The sequence below is a fragment of the Crassostrea angulata genome, chromosome 1 (genome assembly GCF_025612915.1).
Source record: "Crassostrea angulata isolate pt1a10 chromosome 1, ASM2561291v2, whole genome shotgun sequence".
NCBI classification, from domain to species: Eukaryota; Metazoa; Mollusca; class Bivalvia; order Ostreida; family Ostreidae; genus Magallana; species Magallana angulata.
In genome coordinates, this window is record NC_069111.1 from 22,260,152 (window position 1) to 22,283,854 (window position 23,703).

A 23,703-nucleotide genomic window follows, 5' to 3' on the forward strand; every position below is an offset into this window, starting at 1 on the left:
GATTTTAGTTTAGATTTTATTCCAATCCGCTTCTTTTAATATCCAGCCATTTGATTTTAAATTCAAATTTTAAAAATATAAGTTGAGAAAATAAAATTTAGAAAAAATTCGAACACAGTATATAAAAAATGAAAAAAAAAATCTGTTTCAGCATAAAAATTCAATTAATATGTAAACTGTTATTTCCCGCGCTTGTGTGGGATATTACATGTATCTAGTATAAAAAATAAAAGAATACCTGTCTCTGATAAGCATTGATTCAATATCTGATTGTATGATGGACATACATGTAGTAGCTTACTGTAGTAATAGGTCGATTTGTTTAAATAGTTCAATACTTACAGTAGATTTAATTGACTCACTCAAGGTCAAGTTTGACTAGTTTTCTATGACATCTGTCACTCGTGCTATTGGTGCTAATTGCCTGCTATTGTTATCTCAATATCTGTAAATAGTGAGTATTTATAATAGGTGTACTTTTTGGACTTCCATAATTCATCGTACTTACCCAAATTTTACCGTCAAAGCATGTACATGTACTTTCAATGTCGCCATTCAGAGAAAAACACATACCCGCCCCACCCCCATGACAATGCACTGCTCGTTGAACTTGTTTTGAATCGAACATATCATTGTATACAGTTTTAAAATTACCATTGTTACATGTGTTGTATTTTAAAATAAAACAACAAACAAAAAAAATTATGAAAATGATGAATAATTTGATAAGAAAAAAATCCTCGGTTGGAGATATCTGTGTGATGAACTCATTATTCCTTTAGAATTAACATTTAATTATCAACTTCATTATTTAACTGGATGTTGTTGTCCTCCGATTATACGGCAGAATTCTTCTTCAGCATTTTCTCGATAGAAATATGGTGAATTAATAATCTCAATGATACGCTTCAGAAAGCCACTTCAATATACTTTGTAAATGAATTTCTGGGTTTTGATTTAAAGTGCACGTATAACTATATATAGGTGTTACCACTAAACTGCTATTGAAGAAATGAATATTCCAGCTGTCTGAGTTTAGCAATTTGACAATTTCAAGTTCACTCAGATGACATTATATATGGTATATAAGGTCCATTAAATTAATAAACATTCATTTCATTAAGAATAAGGTCAGATGAAAACAAATAAAAAAAAACAGACATATTATAACCATCTAATTAAAAAAAGAATTACTAAATATAGGTCTAACCTTGGCCAATAAGTATGATCTTCTCTCAACCTCTTAGATGGGAGAGCGCTTTATGCTGACTCAGGACCGTAGCTTGGGGTGATGGTACCAACGAGGGAACCCCGACAGAAGATAACAAAGAAGATGGATGAATAAGGTGTGTAAAATGCCAATATGAGGAATGATTAGATACTGCAAAATTAAAATATCATTAAATCGGATGACTTAATTTTTTTTTTTATTAAAAACAATGTATATGTAACGTAACATCGGTTTGTAACCCTTAAATATTTTAAATACGTGAAATAGGTTGATTTAAACTGGCGTATGCGTGTCAGAACCACCAAATAGTGTCATTTTTATAACTTCAATGCCTTTTCTTTTATAGAGTGGGTCTGAGCTCCATATACCTGTATTTGTCATAGTCTTAGTGCGGTTTATTGGAATTTAAACTCATATCAAATATTTTAATTGAAAAAAATGTTAAATTTGAAATTCTTATTGTAATTTACGACTCCAAATGGGCAGTTGCGCCATCTTATTCCCCCATCTTCTTTATACCACTAAAAAGAACCTCATTTTTTTTTTTAAATTAAACTTCAACATATAACATAAAAAGCAGTTTATTGCAAAAAGCTATTATTGGGGGGGGGGGGGGGGGGTCGACTCGAAATACTCATGCTCGAGTTACTAATTTATTTACTTTCATTTTCATTTCACCGATGGCCGTCAAACCGAAATTAGTGGTATTTGATTTAGGTAAATTTCCATATATAGTCCTTGCGACACTGATCGTTGTATCTAATGGCTGTCTCTTTAGTCAACAATTTTGATACTTTATAATTATTAATCTCAGACAGAGCATCTGGAAACATCGTTCTTACTGAGAACAGGAAATATTGGAGCTAAAAATTTGGTATCAATTTGTGCTCAATACAATATCTTTTAACACATGTCAAAGACGGCCAAATAAAATTTATTATGCTTTTGAAAAAAAAATATTTATGAAAATGAAAACCAAGAATTGTAGATATACAAAAAACAAGAAATTAAATGAAATTGTGAAATTGAAGAAAAATTGAAAAATTCGAACAGATCATGATTGTAATTAAACTGATCCCGAACAAAATCATATAGATTTTGAATTCATCTCAATTTTGCAAAATTCCTGTTGCGTCGAGGAACCTTAAGTAATATTTTTTAAAAATGATGTTTTTTTGGGGTAAACTCATGAGATGAAAAAAGACTATCGGACACATATGACTATCAGAAACATATGACAAGCTATTTGAATGACAAGCGATCAAAAGTCAAATTGAAACAAAGGTTGAATTGATCCCTCAGAGATCGTGTAATTGTGAATAGAATGTTTTGTGATTTAATGTTTCGCAAGGTTGACGAAAATATACTAGATAAATTTATGATAAATCCTTATTTGCAGATTATACATTATGGCCTTTCTGGATTGATTCACATTATGATGCCCCTTTTACAAAGATCAGGTCAGTATTTACATTGAGTTCTATGTAATAGACTTTGTCAGAAACTGTTCACATTTCCCTGTTCATAAGGTATATGAATCTGCAGTAATGAAAGAAGAAATGAGCATATGAATACAGGTACAATGAAAATGTGAAATATATGGCATGACTGGAAATGGAAACTCGGGACTCCTGCAACTCTAGTAAGAAGCTCAACCTTTGAGCTACTTGAGCCAATATCCATGGCCCATATAGCCGCAACCTAACTAGTACACATATGCACATCCAAATATTACCTTACTTGTTAAAACGGCTGAAATTGCATGTGTCATTCTTGGGTTTGTGGAATACTAATTTATTTAACGATTTCAGCAAAACAAATGTCAAAGATTGTCATGGAAAACAGGTGCCATTTTACACTGATGTGCCAAAGATTTTGCAGAAGTTGAAAACAGATGGCATTCAAATAGGTGTAGCATCAAGGTATTTGTTTCGTCTAATTAGTAATTACTGAATTAATTATGAATAGGTTTTCAACTATAATGATTGCATGAACTACATGTATTCAAATGTATCATCAAAATGACAGAGGTTTTATAAATGCAAATTTTCTTTCTAATTTCTTTTAGAACATCATGTACAATTGAAGCCAAAGAGCTAATCAAATGTTTCGAATGGGACAAATATTTTGATTATGTACAGATTTTTCCTGGAGCTAAAACCACCCATTTTAACAAGTAAGTCTATTATAGTTGCAACAAAACTACAAAGGACAGGTTTTTAACACAAACAGCACTTTATTGTTATTGTTGTCTAAATGGGAAAACAATGATCAAATTTTTTTTTACATGGAAAAAGAAATTGAAATTCAATTCTAACAAAAAATAATTCATGAATTTTATTTTTATTGCAAGCTGTGAAATGGGTAATAACTTGAATTGATGTTTTAGTAAAAATTGACAAATTGAGTTATTCCTCTTTGGAAGAAGCAATAAAATCAATTAATGTGGCAATTCTTACAGTGATTCCTGAGAAGCTAATAATTTTTTTTGTTTGGTATGCAAGTTTTTTTTGTAACTTTTATGTTTTGATAGTATAAGAAGAGACAGTGGAATAGACTACCAGGACATGATTTTCTTTGATGATGAACACAGAAATATACGAGATGTTTCCAAGTTAGGTATGGTTATCATTTTGTGCATCCTCTCACTTTCCCCTGCATTTTTATACATATAAAATATAAATGTAATTTATTAATAGCGTATAAGCCCAATTCCTCTTTCTGTTAATAGCATAGATATTTACTGAGTATAAATTAATTAAATATAAAAAATCATTATTATTTAAGAATTTGAATTCATGGACATTTTACTCATGAATATGTATGTATAGATCTACATCATGCGCGGATCCAGAAAATTTTTCCAGGGGGGTCCGAAGGATAATTGTGTTTGCCAGGGGGGGTCCGAGGCATATTTTCGCGATAATTTTACTATGTAAATTTAATAAATTTTCATTTTCCAGGGGGGGTCGGGACCCCCCCTCTAGATCCGCGCATGATCTACATTATTAAATATTCTCAATCTGGTTTTAAATGCTACATATTTTCCCCATTTTCGCAAATTTTGTGAGGCTCGAAAAAAAACTGGATATTCGGTATGTTTCTAAAACACTATTTAAAACCATATGTTGCGGACTTGATAAAAATGCTTGTGTCCTGTTACTTTTTCACTGTAAACTACAAAATCCAGTGAAATAAATAACCTGAAGTCAATTATTATGTCCTATAGATTTTGACGTCATTTCTGAAATTGGTGTTGTGTCACAATGAAAATCTGGGAGTCCTTAAAATAATTAGGAATTTACTTCTGTTTGGTTAAGAGGGCATAAACTACAACAGAACTGAGTCTCTACCATTTTGAAAACAAGAAACATTCCTTAATAAAAGCAATTTTAATCCTTTTATTTTCAGGCGTTACATCCTTCTTCGTTCCTCAGGGAGTCCAAAATGAAGTTATACGATGTGGATTTGAGAACCACAAAAATGGGGTCAAGCACAATATATAGAGTTGTACTTTAAAAGTGTCCTCCACACCTCTGGAAAGAAATCCTCATATCAGCTCATAATGATGTATTCTATAAAAATATGATATTCTTACAGTTGTATGATTTTTAATTCATTGAAAAAAATTTGCATTTACATAGTCACACATGTAGCAATTCAATCTAATTAAAATTAGACCTTTCATCTCGCTCTGTTACGTATGGTTATCACTCTTGAAAGGAGCGATAACCATACGTAACAGAGAGCGAGATGAAAGGTCTAATTTTAATTAGATTGGTAGTAATTCTACTTTAAGAGGACTGGATGGTCTCGGCCATTTTTAGACTGTATTGATCTCCTTTAGAAGAAGAGCTCTGTATAATGTTAAAGGAAGATATCTAAAAAATATCAAAATTTCCTTTACTAAATAATAGAAAATGGCTTAACATCTGATGGGTATTTGTTGACCTATGCATGGATCGGGGGGGGGGGGGTCAGGACCCCCCTTGGATAATTCATATGCATAGTAAAGTTACCAAAATATGTTTTGGGCCCTCTTCCCTGTTTTTGGCAAATACAAATATATCCTTCAACCCCCCCCCCCCCCCCCCCCCCCCCCAGGAAAAAAAATACTGGATCTGCGCATGACCTGACCAAGCAGCCTTCTTAAGTGTATCCCTGTTATTACAAACAGTGTGGAGGACTCTTAAAAGTGTCATTTGATTATTTATTAAGTTTTCATTGTTCTACTGTGATATGGACGAAAGATGTGGACCCTGTCCTTTTCTTTATTAAATCAGCATTTTAATCATCAACAATTTATCCATTGACATTGATATACATATGTGTCCTTCTGACTGTGTAAAATGTGATCTGTAGATTTGATAATTTTTATATATACATGTACATGGGTTGACTATATTTTTTGTTTAATGATATGAAATAAACTCGTAAATGAAAAATTCATGTAAGAATTTTAATAATGTCTTTTTCATTGTTTACATGAAAATTTACATTTTGTCACAGAATACTTTTAAAATGACTAACAAAAAAACATCAATCTTGCTTGATATACATGTATAAGAAAATTGAAAAAGCCACACTTTCTATGCTATTCTATTACATCTTATTTTACATTAGATTGGAATGTGAATATTTTAAGATCTGATGAACGTGAACACCTTGCGTAATATATATTCTTTAAAAAATAGTCAAGATGTGTTCTCTGTTAAATCTGTAATCGCTGACATATGTACCAAATGTTATCAGAACAAATCGCTAAATGACAGATTGTGAGGTTGCTCAACATTCTGTATTATAAAACAAACACACTTTCAGGGGGATTTTTATGGATTAAGTTTTAGCATCAATTTATTTTGTATTAAACGACAAATATTTTTGAAAAAGATATTTATTTAACAACCTTTATAACAAAATTTGAATCTCCTTTACCCAGTGATGCTTTGTGCCAAGTTTGGCTGAAATCGGCCCAGTAGTTCTGGAGCAAAAGATGAAAATGTAAAAAGTTCACAACAACAACAGACAAAAGAAAAGCTAAAAAGCAATAAATATGCTGTGTTACATTTTGTTTTGTATGCAAATTACGCATACACCAACAGAACAGAGCAATGTCTTTTTAACTTAAAACTGTGCAGCTACAAACTTATCTTGACGATGTAAAAATATGAAAGAAGGTCATTAGTGTTTATTCTACAACCACTTGTTGAGAAAAAGGTCCAAGCTTGCCCATTTAAGGTTGAATATCCCTCTGATAAGAGAGATAACTTCTGTAGAAAATATTCTCACTTTGTTTCTGTTAACTCGCAATTATTAAGGCACGAATCAACAAGGAAGGCGGTGCTGGGCCTCCTTTTATGTTGGAAGGCGACATTTTTTAAAATTCAAATATTTGCATGCAATTACGAAAGATTTCACGCATTCATCATCTATCAGTTAACAAGTCCTTAAAATACATCCTGATTTTATACGTCTAAACAAACCGAGTTGTTTTGGACATTGATTCGAGTTAAATTGAGTGTCACAGAATTGCGATTGCTTTCTAAAAATAGTTAAACAGGGATTGACACACTGAGAAAAGATTTTAAATTTGAAGTTATTCGATGTCTTAATTACAAAGAAATATGCATTCATAGAGAGTACATCAAACAAAAACAAAGTTCTTGATGAGGACACCAGGTTTCACTGAGAGCTGCTGGCTCATGATATTCGCCACGCTGCAGAATTTTCATTCCCGTGCTATGAAAAGGAAGGAAAACTCAATGTTTATGTGTTGGCCTAAAACTTAATTCTATTTTCTCTTTCTAATTGATTTATTTACTTTTGCACACAGTTATTTTTCAAAAGTTCATCTTTTCACAAGATAATTTCATATAAAAAATGTGAAAATCCTGTAAAAATTTGATATTTGGTATATCAAGGCTTTATGCGTCACCATTTTTTTTTTTTAAAAGCTTACATTTTTTTCAACAATTTGATTTCCATTAAATGATTTCATGGAATCTCATAAGTTAACATAATATACAGCCCAACCCACCCATTATATGGATTATGTGGATTAACATTTGTATTGAATACATCAGTAATCAGCACTAATCACAAATATATACATTCTTTATTGTAATAAATCAGTCTATATAAAAAAATATATTGCACACAGTTCAGTGATTTAGATACAACATACATAATATATACATATGTAATAGGGCTATCTCCTGGCGACAGAGGATAACTGGTCCCTGATTTTACTCAGTCCATCTAACATTGTATCTAGGGTTTCCTTTGATAGTTCAACATTGATATTATGGTTCTCTGGAGTTGTTTTGACATCTGTTTGATTTTCTTGTACCTACATCAAAAGCAAATTCAAATAAATTATTTTGTTATATTCAGTAGAATATTCTCACTATATAACTCTATATAGATGAATAGTCATTAATTGTCCGCTTCGCGTCGGGCAATATTTCGTCCCTCGGGGGCTAATATAATCAATGTTGCCCGCAACTCCAGTCAATATTTGTATATTGTTTCATTTTCAAAAAGGTTCAGGCTAAATTTTTCAAAAATATAAAAATAAATTCCTTTTTTTAAAACAGTCTTTAGAGTATCAAATACAAATATCTAGACAACTTGGTAGGAAATATTTGGTTAATAAAAATTTCCAAAACTTTCTCCACATATTATTTAGTCAAACATTATCAGAAAAGATTAAGACAGTAACATGTAGAAGATTTTTGAAAAATACAAACATATCTCAATAATTCTAAATTATCTCCCTTTTAAAAAGAGCATATATAGCCATTCATTTGAACTTGAATCCCCCTTAGCCAATAATGATTTGTGCCAAGTTTGGTTGAAATTGTCCCTGGGGTTTTGGAGAAGAAGATGAAAATGTGAAAAGTTTACAACAAGATGACAACTATAACAACTGACAAAGAGGTATAGCACCTTTTCCCCATTATTTACTAAAAATAGATACATGCAACTGTCGCAATATGATTTTCAAAACCTAGGTACTGATTTTATATGGGTTTTGGTATCCACTGATTTGTCCTAATTTAGGAAACCTGCATCGAGAAATGAATATCTAGTACTGCGTATAAAGAATATTAATTGATATTATAAATTGTAATAACTTCCAGTGTAACGCATTTACCGGTAATGCAATGTAAACAGAGTGTAATGTTATTGAGGATATCTGCTAAAAAAAATGGATGTGCTCATACTCAGAATTATACAAGAGAATTTGAAAAAAAAATTCAGCAGGTTAAATACATGAAATTCAAACTTATAGTTTCTATTCCTATCCTGCTTTCAGTGAAAAAAATATTTACTACTTCAATGGTGGAATTAATCCAGCGACTGCAAAATCAAAAAGACCTATGCGTTACCACTTACCACGCATAGAACACATTATTTATAGAATGTTTTTAAAATATGTGTGGCTATATACATGAATGTGTTAGAAAAGTCACCAATCGAAATATTTGTCTAATTTTCTGTCCAAAGACCATGTTAAACCAAAATTAATTCAATGTAAACGTATCCTACAATACCCGTAGAACATAATTTTAATCGGATTTCTTTGGCTTAAAGTGGTTGAAATACTTGAATATCCAACTTTTTAATTGTATCATAGCTATTTTCCTATATATCCTAAATAAAATCTGAAAATTTTAATGATGTCGTGTAAAATAATAAAGACTATTTTCACCTGATTTGAAATGATTACCATACTTTCACGATTCGGAAATGTCTATTGTGAAGTCGTACATACAATTTTTGTTTTGAGTTTTGTAGTTTTAACGATATTTTTTATAAATATTTAACAGATTTCCTTGAAAATGAATAGGATTTGTCCTTTAAGCATGCTTATGAAGTGTACAAAGTATGATAAAATGCATGCAAGGGCTTTCTTTGAATCTTGCTAACAAGGCTGAAATGAACACAATACCTACATACACACACGCACAGCAACAATGCTATATCCCCTTTGTAACAAGTTGTGCAAGGAGATAATAATCTATAGTATCTCACTGTATCATCTCTTAGACCAGTAAATTGCCTCCTTGCTTTACCACAAAGTTGGCAAGGTCTTGTACCTTCATTTGTAGAATGCATGTTGGAACGGACGTCCTGCTGACAGAGTCGGAAGCCATCTTTGTGTCTACCCTCCAGTCAAAATCCACCAGCCGAGGCAGGGACACTGATCACAGGTGTAAAGATAACAAAAATATAGTTCAAGGGAGTTTAATGACATAATTATCATACACCACTTTGTACCATCAAAAGGTATACACATGTTTTGATGCATGTCATATCAAAAACAGGCAATTAGTCATATGTTGATTTTATGTCCCGCTTTGTCATTCACAGGTAAGAATATATTTACTTGTTACATCTAAATGAACATTAGTTACATTAAATCATACTTCCATTGTCTTGCATACCTTGAGTGCTAATGGAATGGGTTTTCCAGGTATTCATGTTGTCCAAAGCAATCTTTGTTATCAAGTCACGTAAATTCTTGTGAAAGTCCTCTAAAGATAAGATGAAAAAGTAAAACTTATCAATTTTCTTTCTTTTTATTTTGGTGTTTAACATTTCTGGTGGTTATACATGTATAAACAAGATACCTGTGAGCCAATGCTCACTAGTGATACCCCTGCTCTGATGTGAATATGCAAAATAAGCAAAGTCAACATTAACAGAAAGCTGGCATCCGATTGGTACAGAAATATATCCCACAACATGGCATGCCTGAACAAATAGTGTGTTAAAATTTCAAGCATCTGCAATAAATAGCTGCTGAGAAATCTTTGAGGAAAATTTGTTTGAAAATTTTGGCTAAAATAAACAAAGTACTCATTTAACAGGAAGATGACCTCCGATTGGTACAAAAATAAACCCCACAATATGGCATGCCTTAACAAACACTTTGTAAAAATTTCAAGCATCTCCGATAAATAGCTGCTGAGAAATCTTTGACGAAAATTTGTTTGAAAATTTTGGCAAAATATAAACAAAGTCATTATTTAACAGGAAGTTGACGTCCGATTGATACAAAAATATATCCCACAATATGGCATGCCAAAACAAATAGCGTGTTAAAATTTCAAGCATCTGCAATAAATAGCTGCTGAGAAATCTTTGAGGAAAATTTGTTTGAAAATTTTGGCAAAAAATAAAGTCATCATTTAACAGGAAGTTGACACCCGATTGGTACAGAAATATATCCCACGATATGGCATGCCTATACAAATATTCTGTAAGAATTTCAAGCATCTGCGATAAATAGTTGCTGAGAAATCTTTGACGAAAATTTGTTTGAAAATTTTGGTTAAAAAATAAGCAAAGTCGTCATTTAACAGGAAGTTGACGTCTGATTGAAACAAAAATATATCCCACAATATGGCATGCCAAAACAAATAGTGTGTTAAAATTTCAAGCATCTGCGATAAATAGTTGCTGAGAATTCTTTGACGGAAATTTGGTTAAAAAATAAGCAAAGTCGTCATTAAACAGGAAGTTGACGTCCGACTGGTACAAAAATATATCCCACAATATGGCTTGCCAAAACAAATAGTGTGTTAAAATTTCAAGCATCTGCGATAAATAGCTGCTGAGAAATCTTTGACGGAAATGTGTTTGAAAATTTTGGCAAAAAATAAACAAAGTCGTCATTTAACAGGAAGTTGACGTCTGATTGGTACAAAAATACATCCCACGATATGGCATGCCTATACAAATACTGTATAAAAATTTCAAGCATCTGCGATAAACAGTTGCTGAGAATTCTTTGACGGAAATTTGTTTGAAAAGTTTTGCTAAAAATAAACAAAGTCGTCATTTAACAGGAAGTTGACGTCTGATTGAAACAAAAATATATCCCACAATATGGCATGCCAAAACAAATAGTGTGTTAAAATTTCAAGCATCTGCAATAAATAGCTGCTGAGAAATCTTTGAGGAAAATTTGTTTGAAAATTTTGGCAAAAAGTAAACAAAGTCATGATTTAACAGGAAGTTGACGTCTGATTGGTACAATAATATATCCCACGATATGGCATGCCTATACAAATACTGTATAAAAATTTCAAGCATCTGCGATAAACAGTTGCTGAGAATTCTTTGACGGAAATGTGTTTGAAAATTTTGGTTAAAAAATAAGCAAAGTCGTCATTTAACAGGAAGTTGACGTCCGATTGGTACAAAAATATATCCCACGATATGGCATGCCTTAACAAACACTGTGTTAAAATTTCAAGCTTCTGCGATAAATAGTTGCTGAGATAAATGTGACAGAAATTTTTGTTACGGACGGACAGACAGACAGACAGACAGACACACAAGGGTAAAACAGTATACCCCTTCTCCTTCGGAGCAGGGGTATAATAAAGTTTAATTTTAGGAAATTTAGAATAGTTTTTTTTTTTTTCATCTACAGTGACAATGGTAATTAATGATGTTGGAAAGGAGGAAATTGTCCCCCATGGATGGCAAAGGATAAAGTACTGTAAACTAAAATAAATATCCATACAAATCATAAATATTAAACTTACTTGGAAATAAGCTTTGTATTTCTTGTGGTTCAGTATATCCATGAAATATTATAGTCTTTAGTACAGAAGAAAGGGATTCTATCATCTAAAATATATTTGAAACAACAATGTTCACAAAAGTATAACAAGAAGAAAGATGTGTACATCTCTGATATATGTACAAGTTATCTGCAAAACAAAAAAAACTTCCTATCTTGAAAATTGAAGGAGGAGTTAATCATACAAAAGGGGTATCCTATGTGCATTATTATATTCCAAAAATAAATAACCAAGGTCAACAGCGTATGTACAACAAAATCTTCCTATCTTGAAAATTGTAGGAGTTAATCATACAAAAGGGGTATCCTATGTGCATTATTATTCCAAAAATAAATAAATAACTAAGGTCAACAGCATATGTACAACAAAAGGAGTTATCCTAGCTAACAAAAGGGGCCCGGTGTTGTATAACAGTTTTTCCCCCATAGTAGCTTTTCTCCCCGGAAAACCTACTATATAGTACCCTTTCCCTCCCGGGGGAAAATCTACTATATAGTAGCTTTTCCCCCATAGTAGGGTTTCTCCCTCACGTTTTTGGTTCAGATTTTATAACAAATACTTATGGAAATCCAGTAAGGATTAAAATCAATGTATCTACACTCCCAGGTTGCATACATGTATATCTGCATTCATTTGTACAGGTTAAGTTTCGTTTTGCCGATTTATTATTTTTATAGACAATGCTGAAAGTTTAACATGTGTGTAATGGAACTACACATAGAACTTAATTTAGGTAATTTATTGAAAAAAGTTTTACAAGTTATACACTTATATGCATAATTCTGTGTTCTGAAATTGTATTAAACGAAAATGTTTAAGAATTTCTTGATAAATTTATCAGACTGTTTGTCTGTTTGTGAAAATTTCATCCAGGCTAAACCTCTGTTTTAGAGAAATTTTGTTTCCGATGTTTCAGAGCCCGATTTTTAAAATCCTATTATAATAATTATAGTGCATATTGTTTAAGGTCCAGTGTCTCATAAACTAGAGATGACCATATCACCATATTTTTATAGTGGCAGTGGTTTACCACTTGAAGATGATTCTGAAAATTTCAGCCCTCAGGGTAGGGGCCCTTGATGTTTCAGGGCCCGATGTTTAAAACCCCATTATAATGATTGAATAGTGTTCTATAAGTGGGGACCCGAATCTCAAATTCTAGAGATGATCAATTAACCATATTTTCACAGTGATAGTGGTATACCACTAGTAGATGACACCGAAAGTTTAAGCCCCCATGCAGGGTAGGAGCCTTTGTTGTTTTTGAGCCCGATGTTTGAAATCCAATTATAAAGAATATGTATTTTTTAGGGCCCCATATCTCAAAAACTATAGATGACCACGTGAACATATTTTTACAGTCATTTAAAAGTAAAAACATCATTTAAAAATACACAATCACTCATATATATCTTTATCAAAATGATTGAAAATTACGTTTAATTCTGCTGCTTTTTTTTTAATTTACGAACAAAATTTTTTAAAAAGGTACGCGGGTAAAATTCATTATTCTTCAAAACATTAAATCAATTCATAAGATGACTAATGATATAATAAATAATTAGATAAATAAATCAATGAACTTTAATTCATAAAAGGAGAAACCGAAAATCAAAAATAAAAAACCAACTTAAGCGCAAATACGACTTTTTTTAATTGTTAGTTAATTAGAAGAACAAGCTTATATTTTAAAAAAGTCAGCTCATCACAATATATGTGTTGGTTGTTTTTTTTTGTTTGTTTTTTTTTTGAATTACCCTTGTTTAATTGTTCGAAGAAATAATATGGTACACAAGTAAATCTTTATTGCAAAAATATGAAACAAATAGTATAATTTTTTTAGGTAATGGAATCGTATATCTTGATTTATATAGCATTGTTTTCAAAATTGTATATTTATAAATCACGTTGCAAACTTAATATTAACATAAAGTTAGTTCAGGCTCCATTTCACATTTTCCAAAGTAACCAGCAAAGATACCGACATTGTTCTGGTTGTGAACAAATTTCTTTGTTTTTTAAAATGTTTACATCATAATATCTCGCGTTTCGTAGAAATGTGCTTAAAATATGAATATGCGTAACTTTAAAACGAAATGGTAAACACTAACTAACTTTACACATGCTTTTAATACATAATTAAAATACCCCTTAACCATGATAAAGAACCCCATCAATCAAAGTAAAACTAAAAAATTTCAGTTTCTCATCATATCATTGCATTCTGTCTCCCGTTTGATATTTAGAAGAAGAAATATATACTAGTAATTGTTTTTAAGACCGTCAATTCTAACGGTATTAATTTGAAATTGATGGCCTTTTGGACGAAGGAAGTAATACATTACCACTTTTTATTCCCTTCCTCTACAAAATTAAGTCAAGATTGGTAAGTTAGTTCCCTGGGAGAAGCTTATACATTGATGGTAATACATTGGAAAATTAAATTTCCAAACCGCTGTATTTTCACTCAAATGTGTTCTTACGTGTTCATAACGTCGAAGTCAAAACTGTAGATAAGCATCGATTAGATGAAAAAGATTCGAGGTATTCCGAAATTCGTGTGAAAGGTGTTCCAAAAAGGGGTGAGAACAGGTGAAATTAACGATGATGACACATGCATGTTATGAAGGCGCATGCCTTAGTTCATATTTGGGGTTGAAAAACCATGTATTTTATTCTAGGTATTAATAAATGCCATAATTATCCTTTTTTGTGATAAATTACTATCATATCAGTTATTGCAAATTATTGTCACGAATGGTCCGCAATAAATATGGCCGGAAAGTAAAAATGGGGGAAAATCCACTATATAGTAGGTTTTCCGTGGGGGTAATCTGGCTATAAAAAGGGGGAAACCCAACTATATAGTCAGCTTTCCGTGGGGGAAAAACTGCTATATAGCCATTTTTTCGGGGTTCAAGAACTGCTATATAGCCATTTTTCCGGAGGGAAAGATGGCTAGGGGGAAAAGGCACTATATATAACACCGGTACTATTTTGGCAATCCTCTGCCATTTTCACCATTTCAATAACCAGATTTTTACTTCAGAAAACCTGGCTAAAAACACACCTTACACTGGGTGATTGTGTATGATTGTATTAATTTAAAACAATTTTTTTTTAAAACTTTCAATTTTATGATGTTTAAAAGTTCAAGATAACTACTTCATTTCAATTCTTTCCATTTGTGAAAATTACATGTAATTAATACATAATCAAGTGCCTGTGTTTTATTTGCAATATTTAATTCATTTTATTAATAAATTATCTTACTGCCATTTTAAGTTTTGCCTAGTAAAGAGTCAAAACCCATTCTTCAGAGGACATGAAATTTACAACATTAGTAGAGGACTTCCTGGTTAAAATAATTATGAAGTAAGTTTTTCTTACAGATATGTGAAAGTAGAGAGAAAGATTTTTAAACATTAAATGCATTAACACTATATGTTCATATTCCCCAACCCCCTACAGCCAGAAGATTTACTGTAATACATTTTTATTATATTGCCAAATTGGCCCCACCCTAGAGCCTGAACCCCTGACTCAGGGGCCATGAAGTTAAAAATTTTGGTAGAGGGCTTAATGGAAATCAAAACCATGTAATCAGTTTTTTCCTCACATGTGTGGAAGTATAGAAATTTAAAGAAGATTTTTGAAAATTTGTTTTTTTTTCTCTATATATTTGGCCCCATCTGTGGCGTCCCGGTGGAAGGAGACCTATGAATTTCCAAATTAAGGTTTCTCTTAAATAATCTTAGACATGTAGACATGCAATTGCAAAAATTTTCTAAATTGTAATTAATTCATTTGTTATCTTTTTATGTATTACGATGAACTAAATTAAATGTTAAGTTTTAAATTTTACAATCCGTTTGCAAACATATGCATGTAGTATGAATAATTTTTGTATATAAATTACATGTTTATATATAATGTACCATACATGTTTATTATACTTTCATGTTAAATACTGAAATCTGATTGGTTTAGACGCAGTTGATAATCCGTTCTATTACCCTCAGCGTTAGCAACAGGCAACGCAACGAATTGTTACATGCACGTAAATTATGAACATACCGTTTGCCGTAGAATTCAAGTCATTTCTATATAAAAGCAGTAAAAATATTCTCTAAAATCAAGACATTCAGTATAATAAAATAAATAGTGCCTGTTTGGGAGGATAACAGTTGAAATTGACACCCCTCAAAAACCATTGTCAACCTCCGCTTCGCGTCAGTTGACAATGGTTTCCTCGGGGTGTCAATTTCAACTGTTACACTCCCAAACAGGCAGTATTTATATAATACTATTAATTTTCTGAGCATCTGAGTAGAACTTGCCTTTTTTGTTTCATTTGGACGAGTCCCCAGACTTTCACACACAGATGACAGGAGTCCATCAGACTGAGAGGAGCCCATCACATACACATCATTGCAGACCTTAACCACTTTCTCTTTTGAGGAGGCCTGGAAATCAAAAGAAAGACATCCCTTAATCAAAGTGATAATTAAGCAGGGTTCTACTGAGGTATGCTAAAGCCATTCCATTGTATTAAATAGAAAATTCTATTCCATTGCCAATGTATATACATATATAAGTTAGTGTGTCCCCACAAAGCTACGAAGCAATGTTACCATAATTGAACAGAAATTATTGCTACAGAATTGCATGCTATAGATATGAACCTGATAGTATAAATGCTATCCATTTAAAACAGTTGCACTCTAGCATATGACCTTTTGAACCTAATAATATACATGTAAATGCTATTGCACACTCCACACCAATGCAATCTCTTTAGATACATATTTATGAATGATTCAACCACATGCAGTATCAGTGATGGGGTAATGGTAATTTGTAATGGTATTTGAGTGTGATTAATTACAAATTTTGATGTAATTGAAAGTAATGTGTAATTGACCTATTTTTGTTATTACATGTAATGGTAATTAATTAATTACTTTCAAAAAAGGTTTGTACTTCAAATTTTTTTCAAGTACACACTGATATAAGAAAGCTGTCCACTATCCATTGTCCCCCACACTTCCAATAGTACAAAAGTATAAAACAATACAAATACAAGGGATAATTACGGTTTCCAACGAAACTGTCTGTCAAGTATACAAATAATATACACACATGTACTGCAGAAGAATATTAATTTTTCACTTGACAGACAGTTTCATCTACCGGTATATGGAAGTACAGTAATTATTTCTTTAATTAAATGGTATCAGTTATCCAGGTTAAATCAAGGAATTTATCTTGGGTTCTATTCCATACATTAAAATAGGAATCAACTGAAGTGAAATGTAAACTCTACTAATTAGCCTTCAGCCTCAGGGTGTAACAGAATTACAACCCAGGGTAAATCTAATGGTTTGAAGGGGTGAAAAGTAGAGAAAGCCATTAGTAAACGGAACCACGGCAATAAACGATACCCATGGACAGTCTTCCAACATGACGATGCACAATTTGACCTAGGAACTGACCTGTTTCATATAACTTCTATGAATTTTTCTAACATGGACTGCCTAATTCCTTCCCAGAATTCCTATTTACGCAAGGGCAATTGAAGATATTTCATCCCAACTTAATTAGGCTGAGTAAACAGAATATTTCAGAAGGTTGTTTTTTTGAGAAATTAATCTGATGGACAAACAACATTTAGGGCCTGACCTCCAATCATAAAACAAAAAGTTAATTATTATATAAATCAGTACATAATTGTACTAGCATTCTATTAAAATGTTATCGGTATTTCTATAAGCCATATATCTTAGGACTGATAATTAACTACCACATGGGGGATTTTATGATCATACATAACATCAACCATTAGACAAATATAAGCCTGCTTAGACCTTATCAGACTTTAAATTCACATGTTTCCAAAGTGATAATAGTTACCATGGCAACAAGTTACATAATATCCTTTATTTTCTTAGCAATTTGGAAACTAAATACTAGTAGCAAAATCAACAGTAGAATACAAATTGACTTGTTGACTTTATTCAGTTTCTATGGGTACTATAGGAAGAGCTTGAAATAAAGAGCAAACAGCCAAGTGGTCATACTTCAAATTCAATAGCAGCTAGTTCAAACTGTTCATACTAAAATACTAATATGTCTTGTTTTTCTTTATCTCTTTACCTTACTCAGAACAGTTTTACCTTTGGCAAGTTCATCAACTACATGTATGTTATTTTTCATAATTTTCATGGTATAAATGTTAATAACGAGGAAGATAGCTTTCTTTAACATATTGCTTAGCAAAAAGTGTGGAAGTAATTTTCAAATGGATAGTTATTTTATTTAAACCTGTGGTTCTAAACAGCGTAGAAAATTACAGTATGTGTTATTAAAGAGCCATAACTAAAATCCCCATTCAACATACCTGTATTTCAGATGGAACACGGAAGAAGGAAGCTATATAAGTTACTTATTAGCAATATTTTTGTTCAAAAACCGTGTCTTAAAGTAGTTTATATGTGATCTTGTTTAAATTATACCTCACATGTCTGATTGACCAGGTGTTGAATTTATTATAATGAACATGTATATCAAATATACTGCAGTTAATCACAGATTTCAAAGCTCATCACCATGTCCAGGCATCACCTTTATGAGACCGATTTTATCATTTTATGAAAAGTATAGTTAACGATCTTAGATGTTGGATACTGTAATGTGGTTGACACATTGACAACATTGTATATCATATGAAACAAAATTGTACAATAATCATATATGTATAGATTTTATACAGCATTTGTATGATACAATGTTTATCAATACACTACTATAAAATATGATAATCATATTACAACCCATGATATTATACAATATTGTGTAATATGATATATCAAATGATACAATATAATACAGTAACTGTAATATATCATGATACAATATGATATTGTATCATGAAATGACATCATATCAAGATATGATTTTGTGTCATATTTTAAAAACGTTACACAGTTTGTAGTTGACCTAATTACAAAACTATGTTTTCAAAATTAAGTGTTTACCTATATAATATGATACTGTATTTAAACAGCTCTTTTAAAACGTGCTGAACTACATGTTATTTAATGGGTACTACATCATCACTTTCAACGTTCGCATATGTATAGTAGTACTTTGTAATATTATTTAAATTGGCAAGAAGTTCTCACTTGAAAAATAACAATATATCAGGAATAATTGCGGGAGAAATTGAACTTATAGAAAATGTCTGTACATGCCAAGGGCCTTCTTGTCATAAACCTTATGATATTATTGCTCAGACAATGATAAGCCGTGTGTAAGCATATATTTGATTAGACTAGACTCCTGGATCAGTGTCATATTACAGATTAAAAATATTGTTTGGTGATGTCAAAAGAAAATAAAAGCCAAAGCTCTAACTGCTCAAAGTTTTAGCAAAATAGACAAAATCCAAGGTCAAATCATTAATTAAAAATGAAATACAAAGAACATTGGCTAGCGAAGATGACTGTTATAAAAGTGCATCAAAACTATTTGACAAGTAATTACTATCGGGCTCAATATTTCTTGACATGAATGTAAGCAACAATGCTTTAAAATTTTTTTTAAAAATGATGTCATTTGAGTGTTTTACTTACAGGAAGATTTAACTTGGAATAAAAGAGATGAGACTGATGTGCAAGTGCTACGACGCACTGAATACAATAAGCCACTGCACTTATGAAAAAAAATTCACATTTAAGAAAAATGAATAGCAAATAGGCTATAGTCTGTCCCGAGATATTTTGTCGCATATTTTCTCAAACTATTCAATATTTATAGATACCTCTTGGTTCAGAAGATGTTCATTCAATATATTACAAAAAATCCCAAGATTTCCCCTTTGGAACTCCCCCTCTAGCTTGTCAGGTTTTAATACACAGCTCAAAATAAAAAGTCTAAGGGATTTTTCATTGCTAAATAGACGAATGTACCCAGATGATGACATTGAAAAATTGTGCGAGGTATTCCGAATGGAGAAAAGATGTCAACATTCCCCATAGTCTCGTTCAACCAGATGCTCGGCTGTCTCCATAAATCTCTGACGTCTCTGCTCGTCGGCGATTTACGGAGATAGTCGAGCTTCTGGTTGTTTAAGACTACATTTACCATTATATATCTCAGACTCCGCAGGAAAAATGTTTTCGATACTGTGAATTTTTATGAGGGAAAAACGATAATGTGTGAATGAAGCTATCTTGGAAATTATCCCTTTCATCAATTTCAATTCTTTCACAGGTGTGTGTATTTTTATTAAAAATTGTCAAAATGTGCACTATAAATTTCTTGAGCCAGACTATAAATCATGCTTCTCTAAATAAAGCTATATAACTTATTCAAGCAATAGATTGTACTGAACCTTATGTATGCATGGTACGTACCTGTACATAAATTTTCAAAAAGGGGTGTGTGTCATTTCAAATTTCGTAACAAAACATGCAAAAACATATTGAGAAATCAAATTATACAACGTATGCTATTAACTTATAAAATCGTGCAAGTCTAAATTTTAACCAAAGTAAAATGAACACCTTCATCAAAAGTTCTAAGGAGCTGAAGTCACAGTGAGCTGCCATTTTGATCATCACGTGATAAAGAAAAAAATCCCCTGTCTTAAAATAGAGTAAATTTCTTTCAACCAATCCATTATGCCGCTTAATGCATGTGATCAAAAGCGACTTTTTCAACACAACCAATTAGATCAAAGCAAATGTCACGTGGTCCAAAACAACGACACCAATCCGGCGGGAAGTTCGGTCGTCTGCGTACCCAGATTACCTCAGGAATTTTGTAAATAAAGACACGGGAAACAAATCATACAAAAATGCCAGGAGAAAAGTGAGTTGATCATAAATATTTACGTTTTTTTAAATCTATTACTTACTTGAAATGCGAAGAAATGTCATGTTCCATTCAATTTAAGGAAAATTCTAGGAAAACATGCCGGTTTCGCATGGCTTTCCTTTGTCTTCCTGGTCGGCTTTCTTTGTTCTCGGATTTGATCGTAACACGATTATTCTGACAAAAGAGAAACAACAAGTTAAAACAGTTCACTGTATCCAAGGATTGATTTTGATAAATACCTGAATAAAAATATACGGTATAACTTGTAAAATATGTTAATGAGGTCGAAGATGAGTAATTTATGAAGAAAACGTAGGCGATGCCCGCCATTATTGGTTTTTGTTTGAGCATAGAGAAAGCGTTCAGAATCCATTACTTGCATTTATGAAATCGCTGAAGATGATTCTGTTGCGAAATTAAGCTCTATTTATATGAGTTATATTTTTATTTTAATAATGTTTAGTGATTAAATCATGCCACATGTGCTTTTGTGGGTTTTAATTGAATTTACGCTTAAATCATTCAACAGAGAATGCTTTGTGTCATGCATTTTTTTTTTTTTTGTGCAACACTTGATAAAAAACCTTTGTGGTTTCAGGGAAACAGCAACTGAGGAAGTTCAGGCTGTTGAGACCACAGAAACCAAAGAAACCAAGACAAAGGAAGTCGAAGAAGTAGAAAAAACGGAAGAGAAAGAGGAGGAGGTAACATTCTTGTGATTAAAAAGTTTTAAAACCAGACATTTTTATAGTAATACTAATGCATTGGACGATTTAAACAAAAAGAATGTAGAGCTGATCAAGTGTAAATTTTAATGAAATCTTTTGTATAATTAAGATATTACTGTAACAGATTGGTGACATCTTTTGTTTGATCTTTAAGACCACCACAGAAGAAAAAACAGAAGAAAAGAAAACAGAAAAAGAGGAGAAGACAGATGAAAATGGTGCTGAAAAGGAAGACGACTCCAACCAAAATGCCAACACAGGTTTGTGTAGCTACACATTTACTATAGTCTGTCCCAAGTAATTGCTTCCATCAATTTTTTATGATTTTTGATAAAAATACACATACCTGTGAAAGAAATACAATTGAAATCGATGAAAGGGAATATATCAAAGATATCTTCATTGAACAATTATCCCTTTTCACCCATAAAATTTCATAGGAACGAAAACAATTTTCTTACGGAGATTTGTAATGGGAAATGTTTACATCTTTTCTCCATTCGGAATACACTCCAAATACATCACGCAATTTTTTAACGTTATCATCTGGGCTTATTAATGGCTGATGCAATGCAAAGTCTCCGTAGACTTTCAATTTTTTGATGTGTATTGAAACCTGAAGCGGTTTAGGGGGCATTTCAAAACAGATAATATGGACATTTTTTATATTAGTGGATGAATGTAGTTTGAGTACAAAGGTATTTACTATTATTGAAATGTCAAGCAAAAAGTGGTGGAAGAAAAAACTTGCGACAGAGTTTAAACATCACAATGAGTACCTTTTGTGTAAAATAATGACAAACAGTTATGACATTTATTTTTTTTTTTTAAGTCCAAAAGGACTGTCTTTCATGTTTATAAAAACATTGCTGATGTTTGTGTTTATTTCTTCACAGAAGAGGCCACAGTAGAAAAAAGAACATCAGAAGAAGATTCGGAGGAGGCCAGTCCGACCAAAAAAGTGAAAAAGGACGAAGCCCCAGAGGCCGAGCAGCAGCAAGTGGAGGCAGCATCAGCTTAACACATCTTCATTACATTTCATCTCATTTGAACTGTGCAAAATCATGTTTTTATATGTTGTCCTAGTGTTTTGAGATCATACCCATGTTACTTATTTAATGATCAAGTGGATGGACGGAAATTGTTTCAAACTTTTTTTATGTTGGTGTTAATATACAGTAAATATAGTCTAGTTATGCTATTAAGAGTTTTGTTGTTGATGAACATGTAAATAGTATTACTTTTTCTATAAAAGAAAGTCCTATGAATTAATGAGAGGATTTTCATGTGTTCTAAAGTAGGCGCTGCCCATCTAATAATGAGCGATTGGGGGTTGTTAATGTAAAAAAAAAAAAATATGGGGAGTAGGAGGTGCAGATCAGTAAATTTTTGTCGAGACAAATCAACGAGTGAAATTCCATCAGAGTAAATTTGAAACACTCCCAACAAGTTAACAGCAGGATGGATTCTTTACGCTGCTAGTTATCTTGCATGAACCTAATTCTACTATAGTCTGTCCAAAGTTATTGATTCCATTACATTTAGGTTAAATACACATAATTGTTGACAGCTATCGAGGATATCTTTGTTGATTCATAATAGCGAAGTACGTAGCTTTTAAAAAGGAGTCAACTCCAAAAATTTTTCAATGAATCCTTGTCCAATCGGACCGTAGAAGGCGGAATTGAAACAAGAAACCGCTCGTGAGTTGAGGGAGGGAGATAGAGAGATTATCAGATAATGGAGTAAATTAGAAATGACAAAACTTAGATGATCGAACAAAATATCAATCGTAAATTCGTTATAAAGTGAAAAATCAGGGTCTAGTATATCCTAATATGCAAAAAGTTGGACCGAGCGCAAATTTAACACTGTGCAGTTTGATTTTTGTAGAACAAATAGCCTAGGTCACGCAAGCAATGAAACTCCATGTGGGGGAGATGGATTTACCGGAAAACGCTTTTGAAAATCAAAGGTTTTTAGCACCCCTGAACTGAAAGAGCTTTTCTGTTCACTTTTTGTTCGGCGTCCGTCTGTCTGTCCGTAACAGGGACGAAGCAGGGTGGGGGCTACAGCAATGATTTTTCTTAAATTTACATTCAAAAAGTAGAATTCTGAAGGAGTCCCCCTCCCCCCCCCCCCCCTTTTTTTGGGGGATCATGTAAAAATGATATTAAAAAATTTAAAAAATAAGGAGATGAACACTGATGATATTGGGAAGGTGTCTAAGTTATATGCAAGCATTTTGACATATTGTTGATTC

The 23,703-nt window shown here is 32.1% G+C and overlaps 3 protein-coding genes across 3 annotated transcripts; 2 read left to right on the forward strand and 1 right to left on the reverse strand.

Moving 5' to 3' along the window:
- The first annotated feature begins 1,903 nt into the window (after nt 1-1,903).
- LOC128165394 (magnesium-dependent phosphatase 1-like) lies at nt 1,904-5,155 on the forward strand. The gene is made up of 6 exons (XM_052829900.1): nt 1,904-1,948; nt 2,631-2,691; nt 3,043-3,153; nt 3,300-3,407; nt 3,765-3,850; nt 4,643-5,155. The coding sequence occupies exons 1-6, from the start codon at nt 1,912-1,914 to the stop codon at nt 4,735-4,737; spliced, it is 498 nt and encodes a 165-aa protein (XP_052685860.1). The 5' UTR covers nt 1,904-1,911; the 3' UTR covers nt 4,738-5,155.
- Nucleotides 5,156-7,329: 2,174 nt separating this feature from the next.
- Nucleotides 7,330-20,539, reverse strand: LOC128165390 (COMM domain-containing protein 9-like). Its single transcript, XM_052829887.1, has 6 exons — nt 20,400-20,539; nt 16,173-16,298; nt 11,794-11,878; nt 9,682-9,771; nt 9,334-9,437; nt 7,330-7,580 (listed from the first exon to the last, which is right to left on the reverse strand). The coding sequence occupies exons 1-6, from the start codon at nt 20,451-20,453 to the stop codon at nt 7,440-7,442; spliced, it is 600 nt and encodes a 199-aa protein (XP_052685847.1). The 5' UTR covers nt 20,454-20,539; the 3' UTR covers nt 7,330-7,439.
- A 29-nt stretch (nt 20,540-20,568) lies between these two features.
- On the forward strand, nt 20,569-22,641 carry LOC128165401 (myb-like protein X). Its single transcript, XM_052829912.1, has 4 exons — nt 20,569-20,706; nt 21,311-21,416; nt 21,595-21,700; nt 22,337-22,641. The coding sequence occupies exons 1-4, from the start codon at nt 20,693-20,695 to the stop codon at nt 22,459-22,461; spliced, it is 351 nt and encodes a 116-aa protein (XP_052685872.1). The 5' UTR covers nt 20,569-20,692; the 3' UTR covers nt 22,462-22,641.
- Nucleotides 22,642-23,703: the final 1,062 nt, after the last annotated feature.